The sequence below is a fragment of the Leptodactylus fuscus genome, chromosome 9 (genome assembly GCF_031893055.1).
Source record: "Leptodactylus fuscus isolate aLepFus1 chromosome 9, aLepFus1.hap2, whole genome shotgun sequence".
Lineage (NCBI taxonomy): Eukaryota > Metazoa > Chordata > Amphibia > Anura > Leptodactylidae > Leptodactylus > Leptodactylus fuscus.
In genome coordinates, this window is record NC_134273.1 from 43,872,740 (window position 1) to 43,888,194 (window position 15,455).

Consider the following 15,455-nt stretch of genomic DNA (forward strand, 5'->3'; position numbering starts at 1 on the left):
AATGGTTGGTGATATCATCTTCCTGTTTGTGGTACATTAGCATATGGGAGGGGGAAAACCTTTCAAGAAGGGTGGTGAACATGGCCGCCATTTTGAACTCCAACTTTAGTTTTTTTCAATGGGAAGAGGGACAGGTGACATCAAACTTATTGAGAATTTCACAAGAAAAACAATACTGTGCTTGGTTTTAATGCACCTTTATTCTTTCATGAGTTATTAACAATTTTCTCTTTGTTTATAGCCATTGACATGTTGCAGAGGTTAACACGTGGGTAGCAGATAGAAATTGTGTTGATGTCTGGTGAATGCAGTGCCAGGGTCATTGCAGCAGATTTCAATGCAAGACACCCTACGAGACCACCCATTTCTCATGCAACAGTTAGCAAACTGCTTGCCAAATTTTGTGAAACTGGTTCAGTGTTGGATTTACCAAAATGTGGACGCATGAATACTGTCACTAATGAAGAAACAATTAGTGGCTGTCCTAGCTTCATTCAGCAAGAGCCCACAGCGTAGCACTCGCCGCATATCACTGGAGAGTGGCATCAGTCAAACATCCCTTCGGCGGATATTAGCTATTCACAAATGACAACCTCACAAAATCCAGCTGCTGCAGCATCTGAACGAGGATGACCTAGATCGGCGCACTGAATTTGCAGAATGGGCAAAACAAAAATTGAAACAGGACCTCAGTTTACACAGAACATTATGTTCAGTGATGAGGCAAACTTTTTTGTGAATGGTTAAGTTAACAAACAAAACCACCGCTACTGGTGTGACATTAACCCACACTGGATAGATCCCTCCAAGACTGTTGAAACACAAAAATTGATGGTATGGTGTGTTATATGGGGTACAAAGATAGTGGGGTCATTCTTCATCAATGGAAACCTCAATGCCACGGGATATCTGAAATTGCTACATTATGATGTGTTTCTCTCTTTATGCACTGAAGTTGGCACATTCCCAGAGTTTTTCCAGCAAGATGATGCACCACGACATTATGGGTGTCAGGTCCGAGCATTCCTAGATAAACAGTTTCCTGGAAAGTGAATTGGTCGTCGTGGGCCAGTTGAATGGCCACCAAGACCTGCTGATCTGACCCCCTCAGACTTTTTTTTTTTAAATTCAAACTTTAGTAATTTTTTCAAAGTACAGAGAACAACAAAAGTACCATAGGCAAAATAAGAGAACAGCAGAGAAAATGAGCATAAGACCAAAGACCATGACCATCCATAGAATAACAGCTGTCCATGGTATACGAAAAACAGTCAGGACCAGGCCCAAGCGCAAAGATGCGCTTCAGCATAAAGAGGCCAGAAATAACAATATCAATATAAAATTTGAAAATAGAGAAAGGTAAAGGAGGGGGGTGAGGCAGACGGGAGAGTAGGAAGGAAAAGGTAAAAAAAAAAAGAGTGAGGGGGGAGGAGGGGGGGGATGAGTAAAAAGAGCAAAATGAAATGAGTCGCAAACCAGAAAAAACTCCAATATGAAAACAAGTAAAGTCCGCGCAACCATCTGGAAAGAACATGGCAAACTGAGCTATCAACTCTCAGCAGAGGCCGACGCAGCATCCAGGGATTCAGAGCAACTCGGTGGAAGTTGCCAAGTCGCCGGTAACTGAAGCGCCTCTTCCTGCACCGGCATCCAAGAGGGAACAGTGATAGGAGGGATGTTCAGAGCTCCCCATAGGCGCTCCAAGTCCTGAGGCATACGGACCACCAATCGCTTGCCATTGTGGGGAACCGAAAAGCCGAAGGGAAATAACCAGGCATAGTTAAACCCCTTAGCTCGCAGGTAATCCAAAAGTGGCTTCAGCACCCGGCGCTTCTGAAGGGTAGAAGGTGCCAAGTCCTGATACAGCTTCAGCAAGTGTCCCTCATAGGATAAATCAGCTGCATCCCTGGCTGCACGAAGAAGATCCACAGTATGCATATGGGAAAAAAGGGCACACACCACGTCCCGTGGCGGGGCCTCTGCACTACGTTTGGGGCGAGCAGCTCTCTGGATCCTCTCCAACTTCATTTTTGAAGCGACATCCACACCCACCAATGAGGAGAAGACACTGGCTGCAATAGAGGGAAGCTGTTCTTGCATGTAGGTTTCTGGGAGACCCCGTATACGCAGATTTCTGCGGCGGGAGCGATTATCCAAGTCCTCCAGCGCCAAATAAGTGTAGTTAAAGTGAGCGGCATGGGTATCTAAGCGTTCAGACACGGAGGAAGCCACATGCTGCAATTCTCCCCGACAGGTCTCCAGCCTATCCACCCGGTGGGTCACATTAGCAAAGTCCTCGCGAAGAGCAGTGAGCTCTTTCAGCACAGGGGCCATAGCATTTGAGAGAGATTGAGACAAAGTCTTTTTTAAATACCCCTTAGAGATAGATGACGAGGAATTATCCTGCAAGGAGCCATCCCCGTCGGAGTCAAGTGGCACTGCACGCTGTCCGCTTGATTCCTCAGGTGCCAACTTCCCTGGAGAAGAAGAAGATCCCGAAGCCTGCTGTTTTTTAAGGAATTTTTGCATTCCCACTGACAGGAGTGGCCTGTCCTTTGGTTCCGGAGAGTCACCAGCCTTACCCCGGCCAATCTTGACCATGGTCACTCAGCTGACAGGTTGAGAGCCTCCTGTGCTGCTGCTGATGGTTTGGTATGCAGCTGAAGAAGCAAAAACACCCCCTCAGACTTTTATCTTTGAGGTCATCTGAAGGTAATTGTCTATGCTGTGAAGATATGAGATGTGCAGCACCTGAAACAACTGATACTGGAAGCCTGTGCTAGCATTTCTTCTGCAGTATTGCTATCAGTGTGTCTAGAGTGGAAGAAGAGGGTTACATTGACAATCCAACACAATGGGCAGCACTTTGAAAACACTTTATAAGTGGTCAGAAATTTGTAAATAACTCATGAAAGAATAAAGTTACGTTAAAACCAGGCACGTCACAGTCTTTCTTGTGAATTTTTCAACAAGTTTGATGTGTTACATGACCCTCTTCTCATTGAAAAAACTAAAGTTGGATCCAAAATGTCCGAGTTCAAAATGGCCACCATGGTCACCACCCATCTTGAAAAGTTTTCCCCCTCCCATATGCCACAAACAGGAAGTTGATATCACCAACCATTTCCATTTTATTTAGGTGTATCCATATAAATGGACCATCCTGGGTACTTATTTTACACCATCATTTGCAAATAAATTATTTCCAAATCAGACAATATGATTTTCTGGATTTGTTTTCTCATTTTGTCTCTCATAGTTGAGGTAAATTAAAGGCCTCTCTCATCTTTTTAAGTGGGAGAACTTGCACAATTGGTGGCGGACTAAATACTTTTTTCCCCACTATATACTCATTTATGTTTTGGTGTTCCTGTAGTCACAGTGTTTATTGATGTACTGGTCATTTGAAAAACTGCAGCTTTTGGTCAGGTGCATGTAATTGATTTAATTAAGAAAAGGAAGTAGTTTTAGATGTCTTTAGGTCTTTTAAGCCATGTTTTTGTCTTTTTACAGTATGATATGAGTAAGGAAAGTTGTTTCTGAAACGCATAAACCCAGTTATGTTTCCTTTCAATACTTAGCATTTTGTATTTGTGCTTCACCACGGATTTAATAAAAGTTAAAAATTTAATCAATTGAGAGACTTCTGGGCTGCTGGATTACTGCTTTCTACTTTTTGTTGTATTGTTACTGCCCTTAACCGAAGAGTGGGGATCCGAGCACCAGAGAAAGATCTCATATCTTCATTAATGTAAATTGGACTGTGTTGCACAAATCTTTTCCATTTATTAACCCCCTTCCCACTGCGGGCATTTTTCAATTTTTGTTTTCCGATTTTGACTTCCCCTCTTCCAAAGCCCATAACTTTTTGATTTTTCTGGTCTCAGAGCCATATGAGGTCTTAATGTTTGTGGGACAATTTGTTCTTCATGATAGTACTATTAATTACTCTGTACAATATACTGGGAAGCTGGAAAAAAAATTCAGAATGGAGTGGATTTGAAGAAAAAGTGCATTTGTGCGAATTTCCTACGGCTTCATTTTTACAGCGTTCACGGAGCAGCCAAAAAGACATGTCACCTGTATTCTATGTTTCGGTAACATTTCGAGGATATCAAATTTATATGATTTTATTTACATTTTAACCCCTTAACAAAAATCCAAAATTGTGCCAAATTTTTTTTTCCCTAAAAGTTGCCATATTCTGACACCCATAACTTTTTTATACTTCCATGTACAGGAATGCATAGGGTGTCTTTTTTTGCGGGGCCGGGTGTACTTTTTATTTATACCATTTTGGGGAATTGCTATTGGTTTGATCACTTGAAAAAACAGCGCTTTGGCACTTTTGACTTTTTTTCCCGCTACGGCGTTTAGCATATGGGAAAAATATTTTTATATATTAGTAGATCAGGCATTTTCAGACACAGGGATACCTAAACTGTATGTGTTTCACAGTATTTAAGTACTTTTATATGTGTCCTAGGGAAAGAGAGATAATTTGAAAGTTTAATATATATATTTACTTGTTTTATTTTTTTTTCACATTTATTAGACCCCCTAGTGGTTTTGAACCACAGGGGGTCTGATCACTAATGCAATACATTTCAATGCTAATGTATTGCAAAAATCTATAATTTCTTTCGCAGGCTGCATAGAGTAGCTTGCAATAGAAAGTGTCAAATGACAGCTCAGAGAGCCTTCACAAGAAGGGTTCTTGCAATCACCGGTAAAATGAGGTGTTAAACTTCCCAATCGGTGCGGAGCTGATCACGGGTATTAGCTCCTGGTGTCTGCTGTATAAAACAGCAAACACCGGACAGCTATGGTAGCCGCCATAGTAAAACATCCGACATAGTAATAGGACGGCAGATGTCGGGAAGGGCTTAATGGAGCAAAAGAGATATAAATATATGTCTTTTTTACTATTATAATTTTCATTCAATTGAGCAGAGGGGTGTTTGTGAACATTTCTAGACTATAATTTTATGAACCTATTTCATTTCCTTGTAACAGAAAATAATCTCTAAAGTTCTTCCTACAACCGTCTAAAGAGGATTTGGGCACAGGCAGTTCTATATACTGCTGGAAAGCCGACAAGTGCAATGAATTCAGCGATCTGTGCCCCGGGTAAAGAGCTATCGGTACCGGTACTGTAGGTCTTTACAGTCAGAAGGGCATTCCTGACAGTCTGTCAGGAACGTCCTTCTCCACAGTAGAGCCTATAGCGCTGTACAGTGTGAGCGGGGAGAAACGCCCCCTCCCTCTCCTCACAGTGCTCGTCCATAGAAGAGCACTATCAGGAGGGGAGGGGGGTGTTCCTTCCAGCTCACACTGTACAGCGCTATTGGCACTGCTGTGGAGAAGAACGTTCCTGACAGACTGTCAGGAACGCCATTCTGACTGTAAAGAGCTACGGTACCGATAGCTCTTTACCCGGGGCACAAATCGGGAAAGCCGACAGTGCACTGAATTCATATATAGAACTGCCTGTGCCCAAATCCATTAAAGGTCCTCTTTAAGCTGTTGCCAGAGAAAATCTGTACAAATTTCTATTGCCAATATGTACAAAAAGCAGTAGTTGCCAAATGGGAGGTAAGTCACTTGAAATGGCTGTATCTCTGGTTTTATAGCACCTACAAAACGTGTTCTGGTGTTGTATGAAAGCTATGGCACCAATACTGATACCACTAGTTAATGCATAAATAATTTTGTCAAGTGTGTCTTTAACTGCTACAAGTAAAGCTCAAATTCAGAATGAAAATCTCAATTTAAATGTGACACCAGTTCTGTATGGTGTAAACCTGGAGATATAGCTGTTTTTAGTAACTGAAACCTCATGGCAACTTCTACATCTATACATAATGACTACAGATGAGTGAAACAATTCTTCAGAAGTGGAATTCGATCTGAATTTCAGGAAATCTTCGATTCGCCAATAATACAGATTTCTTCACGCTTCGATGCAGCCAATTGCATTTTTTATTAAAATGGCTGTTGCACAAGTTAAGAGAAGGGGTAGGGAATTTTGGGAATGCGGGATCACCCACAATGCTAAGCTTGCAGCTAATCAGCAGCCAGCTGCCCCTGTGATGTCAAAGCCCTATAAAAACCAGCGGCCATTAGGTATAGCCATTTTAAATCGCTCTTACTGCAGGGACAGGCAACAGCAGGAGCTAGGAACATTGATAGAAAACAAATAGAAGTTCAGGGAGAGAGGATTGCTAGTGAAGGGAAAGTATAGGAATGAAATCAAAGAATAATTTGGGGTGGTTGCAGCATCATTAACAGAAAGAAACGTAATACACATTGCAGTGCTCACTGCTGTTCTACTGCTGCTCATTACTCATACCTGCTGATCATAACACTTACACTGCTGCCACCTCTGCACTCTGCCACTGTATGAACTTCTCACACTGCAGCCACCTTTGCACTCTGCCACTAGGTTACTGTATGGCCTTCTAAGACTGTTGATACCACCACATTATATCGACTTGCTACTCTGTGGCTTACTCACACTGCTGCCACCTCCACACTCTGCCACTAGGTCATTCTATGGCCTCATAAGGTTGCTGCAACCTCCACACTCTGGTCAAAGAACTGAGGAGTGCAGCAGTTCTAAGAGCATCCAGCAGCCCCCTGACGAAGCAGGGCAAAACACGTGTGTGGGCTCTGGGTGGTAAGTGGTCGCAGTGGTAAGCATACTCCACAAGGAGCTAACATTCCATTTGGTTATGCTATGTAGTCAGGCTTTGATGTGTTTTACCTGTTTAAGGCACTCTTTGTATAACAGTTATATGTACTCCTTCTCCCATATGATATCATCTATATGTGATTGATACTTACCTTTTACTATACTTCATTATATTTGATTTTGCCTTAGCTGGGTGACCCCATATATTTTCATCACCCGCACCATATGGGTTTACAATGGATGTACATCTAATTAATTAATGGGCATAATACAGCAACAGTACTGACTCATATGTTGTCTATTGTGATCTACATGTGACACTGCGACCTCCACTCGCATTTTCGATGTGATTCTTTTTTAATTGTTTTTAACTGTTTTGTCTTCTTTTTCTTGATGTCTACTATTAATAAAATTATTTTTTTTATAAAGAACTAGTTTTGTTTTCTTATTTATGTTATTTCTATACGGATATCATATAGGTTTATATGTTCTAAAAGCGAAGCCTGTGTGTGTCATACTCACTGTATTGTTTGACAGCAGACTCCGCATGTATGTTACTGCAAGGTACAGTGTTCTATACCACTATACAGGGTCTCTGCAGCCAGGAAATAGCTGTTTTTTAACATTATTCATCGCAAATCAATTCAGAAAAAATCTAATCTTTTTGGGATATCCGGAGAAATGTCCGAATCAAATTTTTGCTCATCTCTAATAATGACAATACACAATTAGTAGGGCACATGGGATAGATTCTTTCTGTTAAATTAAAACACTGCTATGGAGAACTTTAGTATTATACAAACAAAAGGTTTGCTAAACACATTACTGCACAATCGTAAAAGAAAACTGAAGCAACACTTATACTTTAAAGACTTACCAGCAAAATAAGGACTGCATTTGGACAATAATGAAGTATACTTAGTATAGGCACTGAGTTCCACTGGTCAGAAGGGTTAAGCTTGGTAAAAATGCTTTCTTCAGATTCATCTTCATAAAAAATTTCCTGGTTAATCCAACATTTCATGACCAAGTACCCATAGTTTTCCATCAGTTGGGGATAGTTGAAGAAAAGCTTAAGGAAATGGGGATGATGGAAATATACCAACTGGATTTCTGGAATATTCTGTAACATTTTACAGATCATATTTACTGAAATCTGTACAGAATTAAAGATAAGCTTATTAATACATTTGCTTGAGCTGCAATATTATTCATTATTGCCTTATAATAACATGATATTGTATAACACTAACTTTATATTCATCACTGATCAATACAGATGTATATACAGCTGAAACCAGAAGTTTACATACACTATATAAAAAGACACATATGCATGTTTTTCTCACTATGTAACATGAAGACAGAATAAACCTTTCCCGTTTTAGGTCAATTAGAATTACCAAAATTATTTATATTTGCCAAATGCCAGAATAACGAGAGAGAGGGAGATTTTTTTAAGGCATTTTTATAACTTTCTGAAAAGTCAAAGGTTTACATACACTAAGATTACTATACATTTAAACAATTTGGGACAACCCATATGATGATTTCATGTCTTTGGAAGCTCCTGGTTTATTGGCAAGAGACACACCTGTGGATGTATTTTAAGGCACCTGACCTGAAACACACTGCTTCTTTGTGTAACATAATTGAAGAGTCTAAAGAAATCAGCCAAGATATCTGGAAGTGAAGTGGGGATCAGAACCAAACTTTGATTGGCAGGTAGGGAGGAAATGAATCGCGCTTCCACATTTAATTTAATTTCCTCCCTACCTGACAATCAAAGGTTCGGGTCTGGTCCCCACTTCATGTCTGTTTACACCTTGGGTGTAAGGAATCAGCTGCACTCCACTCAGAGAGGAACCTTCTGGTCAATTGGTTCCAGTGTAGTCAGAGGTGTTGTAGTTTCTCCACAACCCGACCAGGTGAGGACCTCTACCTACTTCTACTTACCTCTTTTACCAATTGAATTACACTATGGGACGCTCAGTGTCTTCTCTTTTTCTCTTTTGAGCCAAGGTATCTGGACGAGAATTGTAGACTTGCACAATTCTGGTTCATCCTTGGGTGCAATTTCCAGATGATCTCATAAATTTAATGGGGCCCAGTCAAATGTATATGTCCAGTAATTTGTTGAACAAAATGCCTTCATTTGCTAGGCCCCTAGACCTCCCCCCCCCCCCAATAAATGCAGGAAAGAGGAAAATACTCTGGGGTCTTGTACTGAAGATATGTATGTGGCTGTATACTGCCTGTGCAGGAAGGAGTGCTGCTTTGCCCCTGATAAAAAAAAATGAATAAAAAGTTATCATTAATTAATAGTAATTTCCAAAATGGTATAACTATAAAAAGCACACCTAGTCCCGCAAAAAAAAAAAGACGCCCTATGCAACCCCGTACACGGAAGTATAAAAAAGTTATGGGTGTCACAGAATGGCGACTTTTAGAAGAAAATTTTTTTAACACAGTTTTGGATTTTTGTTAAGGGTTAAAACGTAAATAAAACCATATACTGTAAATTTGGTATCCTCGGAATCGAGGAAATATAGAATACAGGTGACATGTCATTTTGGCTGCACAATGAAAGCCGTAAAAAAAAAGCTCATAAGAAAGGGCGGGTTTACACCTGTGCCCAATCTCTGTTCTGCAGGTTTCTGTTTCCTGCCCGAGAAACTGGACAGGAGACGGAAACCAGCAGGCAGTTTTCAAACCCATTCATTTGAATGGGTTTGCAAAGTGTCCGCCCGTGAGCGCCTGTGAGCGCCTTCTGCTCTCTGCGGCGAAACCGTTTTTTTTTAACCAGACACAAAGCCGGATATTCAGGACTTTGTGTCTGGTTTAGGCTCTGTTCTCACGGAGTAACGCGCCACTCATTTACCCTGTTTCCCCCAAAATAAGTCATCCCCCAAAAGTAAGACATAGCAGAGGTTTTGAAGAATTGCCTAATATAAGGCACCCCCCGAAAGTAAGACATCCCCCAATAATATGGTAATGATCTTTCTGCGCAAAGATTGTATGAAGAAAAACATTGCAGCCAGCTGAACACTGTGCGCGATGTTCTGTGTGCATAGATATGCCGGCTGCTGACACCGCTGCAATACGTTGTATCCACTGTTCCTGCTGCAGTAGGATGAGCTGGGAGATGCCCGTGGACATACACTAAGCATCATATGCGGCAGGAGGGTCCACTCTCCCAGCTCATCCCACAGCAGCAGGAACAGTGGATACAAATAATGGGATCACAGCAGCAGCAGCCGCGGGCATTCCTGTGAAAACAGAGCACCGCACACAGCGTTCAGCCGGCTGCAATGTTTTTCTTTATACAATCTTTGCACAATCTTAGCACATAAGACATCCCCTGAAAATAAGACATAGCATGTCTTTAGGACCAAAATTTAATATAAGACACTGTCTTATTTTCGGGGAAACAGGGTAGACACGTATACACGTCCGAGCGCGGCGCTTCAAAACAGATCCCATTGATTTCAATGGGTGCCGGCTTACGCGCGTAACACATTGAAATCAATGGGTTACAAAGCCTCCCATTGATTTCAATGTGTTACGCGCGTAAGCCGGCACCCATTGAAATCAATGGGATCTGTTTTGAAGCGCTGCGCTCTCATAAGTGTATACGTGTCTAAATGAGTTGCGCGTTACTATGTGAGAACAGAGCCTAAAAAAAACGGTTTCACCACAGAGAGCAGAAGACGCTCACGTGCACTCACCAGCAGACACTGAATGCCGGGTTTCCGTCTTCTGCCGACAGAAAACAGAAACCTGCAAAATGGAGATCAGGTGCTGGTGTGAACCTGCCCAAAGTCGTACAAATGCACGTTTTCTTCAAATCTACCCCATTCTGATTTTTTTCAGCTTCCCAGTACATTGTACAGAATAATTAATGGTAGCATCATGAAGAAAAATTTGTTCCACAAACATTAAGACCTCATATGGCTCTGAGAGTGGAAAAATAATAAACTTATGGGGTTTGAAAAGTTGAGGGGGGAGTCAAAAATGAAAATCAAAAAATGCCTGCGACAGGAAGGGGTTAATATGCAAAACTGCAATGTAAAGTCCCAAATATTCATTATCTCTAACTGCTGGGTGCAAAAATTGATTTGGTCCGCAACTATATTTCCAAAATCTTCAGAGAAAAAACCTAAAAGCTAAGGCCCCACGTGGTGAAATGCAGCCAAAAAATGCTGAGGAAAAAACTAGGCAATAATGTTGAGTTTTAGCTGCATTTTCCTCTGCATTTTTTCATATCCTATTAAAACTAGGGAAAATGCTTGCAATTGTGCAAGTTAAATTTAACATGCTGGGATTTAAAAATAAAAAAAAGGAATTAATTTTCCGCAGCATATTCTTCCTGCAATAAGTGGATGAGATGAAGCGACATGTCATTCACTTGGCTGATAATGTAAAATGTAGCATTTTTTTTCATAGCAGCTAAAAACACAGAGTTTCTGCAGGGCCTTGGCATTGGTTATATTATATATATCTATATATATCTAAGAAAATGGCCGCTTACAATACTGTGTAAGCGGCCATTTTCTTGTGGCCGGCGGGCATGCTTTGCCCTAGGCCCAAGGCCTGGAAGTTTGAAGCCAACCCCTGGAAGAATACGCGTCAAGACCCCATTCCTGAAGAAGATGGAGGCGGTGCTGGAGAGTTCTCTCACGGCATTGGGGACGCCCCCAGTGCTGCGAGAGAACTCATTTGCATACTGGCGAAAACCGGGATTTCAAGTGAACCGCAGCCCGAAGAAGACATCTAAAGGTAGAAGACGAATAGCCTTTCATAAGGCTATTCTTACGTGTCAACCACAAAAAAATGTGTTTAAATGATAGGATCCCTTTAAAACCCAGATGTGTCTTACAGTCCAGTGTGTCTTATAGTCCAAAAAATACGGTAAACTATGAATTATGATTACTGGGTAAATGTAAAATCTACTGCAAAAAAAAAATTGTAACAACGAAAATATATCCAGCATATCAGATATTCACATTACGATACATAACAAGAGGAAAATTACAATTATGAAGTAGCAACAAAAATAATTTTACAGTTGGGGGTCACCACAACATGAGGAACTGTATGAAAGGGTTGCGGCATTAGTAAAGTTAAGAACCACTGATCCAGAGGATGAAGTAAAAAAGTAGAAAAATGTCCGCGCTTGCCAGTTAACAGATTATTTTATTAATGAACAAAAAACACCACACGCATTGGTGCAAGACCCACTTTATCAAGTGTACAAATAGTTTCAAAAATGTCTGTCACATGTTCTTTTGTTTACTGTGCGCGAATAAGCCATTCCAGTCCCATGTATACGAATGCAAACAACAGACGTGTAACTGATGTTTTCTCAACGTACCTTAACCATCTGTTTTTAGACACTGGGTGTCCATTTTTTAATGAGCCTTTTTAAACAGTCTGTTACAAAAATATTTGGGCATATTCTATTTTTGTCTGAGGCCCTAATTCACACAATAATGCCATTTTTAATGGATTAAGCTACCATTAAAATCCACCATGAATGTCCATTTATGACAGAGGTTTTGCATCTGTTTTGTGATTTCAATTTTTGATGGCCAAGTGTCATCTATTATACATGTGTTTTTAATGGGTATTTAAAAAATAAAAATTGGTTCTTTCTTTTGTGAACCAACCCACTGATATATATTTAATAGATGCAAGTACTACGTCAACCCAACAATAATGAATCCACTGTTTTCTATTGGGTCTGTCAAAATGGACAAAGAGATAGATGTCAGTTTTTGAACTGAACATTTTTTTTCTGTTTATCATGTGAAAACACTCATTTACTCTCATTTACTTAAAGGCCTAACAGTTTCTTCAACTTTTAATGTGCCCTAAGATCTCTTTCACATGACAGTTCCATTTTTGACGGCTCTAACGTCTGCTTTTGACTGCCATTTTGCATTCATTCCTTTACGTATTTTATGGCTGTCATCTGTTTTCAGCGAGGTGCTAAAAACAAACAAACTGGTAAATATTTAATACATCCCATTGATCCATTTTTTAATGATGTAATTCAGGTGTCCATCCCTTTTTCATCTGTGATAAATGGATCCATTGCGTTCCATTTTATCTGTATCACAATGGATAAAGATAGAACATACTATTTTTATTTTAACTGACCATTTTTATTTTTCCCTGTCATGTTAATCAGGCCTAAATGTGACATACACAGTTGAGTCACATTATTATGATCACCTTCTACTTTTGACATCATCAGTGTGTAGCACATGAAAGAAGTGGTGTTGTGGGCTGGCTTGGTGGGTATATAAGTTTTGTGATAGGCGATCTGTACACATATTAATTTTTGTTGTCAGGGTTAAAAGTGGACAAATAGCACCATTGGGAACAACCAACAAGTAAACTTCAGATCACCACATGCCATTGGTGTGAGATGTGAACATCGGCTATGAAGGTGTGCAAAGGTCAAAAGGCATGCTACAGTCAAGCGGCTCGACGTGAAAATGAACTAGGAGTCTACCAGGCGTGTCTGAAACAATAGTTTACAGAATCATATAGTTTATGGGGCTTTGAAACCGAATTTCACTGCACCTATGCTCACAAACGTGAATGGGGAAAAAAAATCTTTAATTTGCAGGGCAGCATTGGAATTGAAAGACCGCTGATTGGCAAAGGACTACCTTCTCCAATGAATCAAGTTTTCTGTTTCATCAAATGAATGACGTTGGCATGGAAATGAGTAACATAAGAGCAGAAACACCCAGCAACCATTTCTGGAATAACTGAAGACTAGTGGCAGCAGTGACATGGCCTGGGGTATTTTTTCCTAGAATTCTCTGGGCCCACTGGTCCATGTGGGAGGCAGTCTGAATCAATTTAAGCAGGAATTCATCCTTAGAGATCATGTAAATCCATACAAAGTGGCGTAACTAGGAATGGCGGGGCCCTGTGGCGAACTTTTGACATAGTTTCCCCTGCACACAGTATTATCCCCCATAGTGGCCCCTGCACACCGTATTATCCCCCATAGTGGCCCCTGCACACAGTATTATCCCCCATAGTGGCCCCTGCACACAGTATTATCCCCAATAGTGGCCCCTGCACACAGTATTATGTCCCACTGTGGACACCCATAAACAATTATTATACTTTTCAGACCTCAGAGTATAATAATCGGAGACCCAGGGGGAGAAAAACATAAAAAAAACCCCTCTGTTAATCACCTATCTCCCGTCTCCTACGCTGTCGGCCTCCGAAGTAGTCGATCTTCAATGATGTCAGATGTTACATGACCCGGGACGCAGGCCGGGGTCATGAGACATTAGACGACTAGGCCGAAGTCTGCACGGATCGTGGAGAGGTAAGTAACAGTGTTTTTTATGTTTCTTACCTCGCCCGGTCCGCCAATCATTATACTCGGGGGTCCGAAAAGACCCCCGAGTATAATGATAGCAGCAGTAGCAGCTGTCACGGGGCCCCTAATGTCCTGGGCCCAGAGGCAGCTGCAGCTGCCTCTGCGTTAGTTACGCCACTGTCCATACATGTTGTTTGTCTTCCAGAATCTTCCACCAAGACAATGCAACAATTCACATGGTTAGAAATGTCCAACAGTGGTTGGAAGAGCATGACTAAGACTTGAAAGTATTTCCCTGGCCCCTAATTCCCCAGACTTGAACCCAAGTCTGCAGGAAAACCTTGATTGCTGTGTTTGATCTATGGATCGTCTCCCAATTGAGACAACATACCAGCACCTCATTTAGTCACTCCCAGCCTGCCTAGCAGCTGTCTATTCTGCACACAGCAGTTATTCAGGGTATTAACCTGTGGTCATAATAATATAATTATAATGTAGCCCCAAAAGGCTGACATCAAATGCCCCATCAGAGGAAGAATTCCCTTCACAACTTTAACTACAGCAATTGGATATAACCTGTGATATACTGTACTTACTTTCAAGAAAGTCATCCAGGGCCCTATTGCATATGTACCTGTTATCAGCCATCACAATATCCAGTGGCAGTGAGTTCCATAGTTTCATCGCTCTTACTGTAAGGAAGCCTTGTAGAGGATGCCCCTTGTCATGTTTACAGGTCTTGGAAAGAGCTATATATTGTCCATTCATATATTTGTACATTGTGATTAGGTTACCACTAAGTTGTCTGTTTTTCCCCAAACTGAAGAACCCTAAGTTTGATAACCTGAAACATCCTTATTGTCCCTAATGAGCGAGTGTCTGAGATAGATAAACTAGATGTTAAAAAAATTGGAATAAAGGAGGTAGTGGGCAACACGAAACTTAGGAAAAAGAAATAAAACGCTTGAAAAAGAAAAGCAATTACCGTAACTAAATTTAAAAATAACACAAAAAAAAAATAATTAGGAATTTAGGGAAACCTGAACCCAAGGGCTGCAACGCAAGATAGATAGACAGATAAACCACAGTGGGATCACCAATGCCGCATAGTAAGTGGCAGCTCCTACTCAAATATACACATGTCTAAAGTGAATTTAAAGTGGCACACCCCTTTAACTTGAATCTTCTCACATACCACTTCATGATAACTCTAAAGTCTTTGAAAGCAATTGAGTAGAGTCAACCTGCAACTGTTTACTCAGATACTTCTAGACAGTCCTTACTTTGATGAACCCAACAATGTGTTTACCTTCAAGTATCTGCTCCAGTTGCAGAGATATTGTCACATCAGCGGGTGTTGACAGTACACTTGCACACTTTTACTGCCTAGGAGGCATTCTCCACTGC

At 40.9% G+C, this 15,455-nt stretch overlaps 1 protein-coding gene across 1 annotated transcript in view; it reads right to left on the reverse strand.

Moving 5' to 3' along the window:
• MEI1 (meiotic double-stranded break formation protein 1) overlaps window positions 1–15,455 on the reverse strand; it is a 268,519-nt gene that overhangs the window by 53,864 nt on the left and 199,200 nt on the right. The window contains exon 20 of the mRNA XM_075286804.1: window positions 7,572–7,850. Coding sequence (XP_075142905.1) covers window positions 7,572–7,850 — 279 coding nt within the window. The remainder of the gene's footprint in view (window positions 1–7,571; window positions 7,851–15,455) is intronic.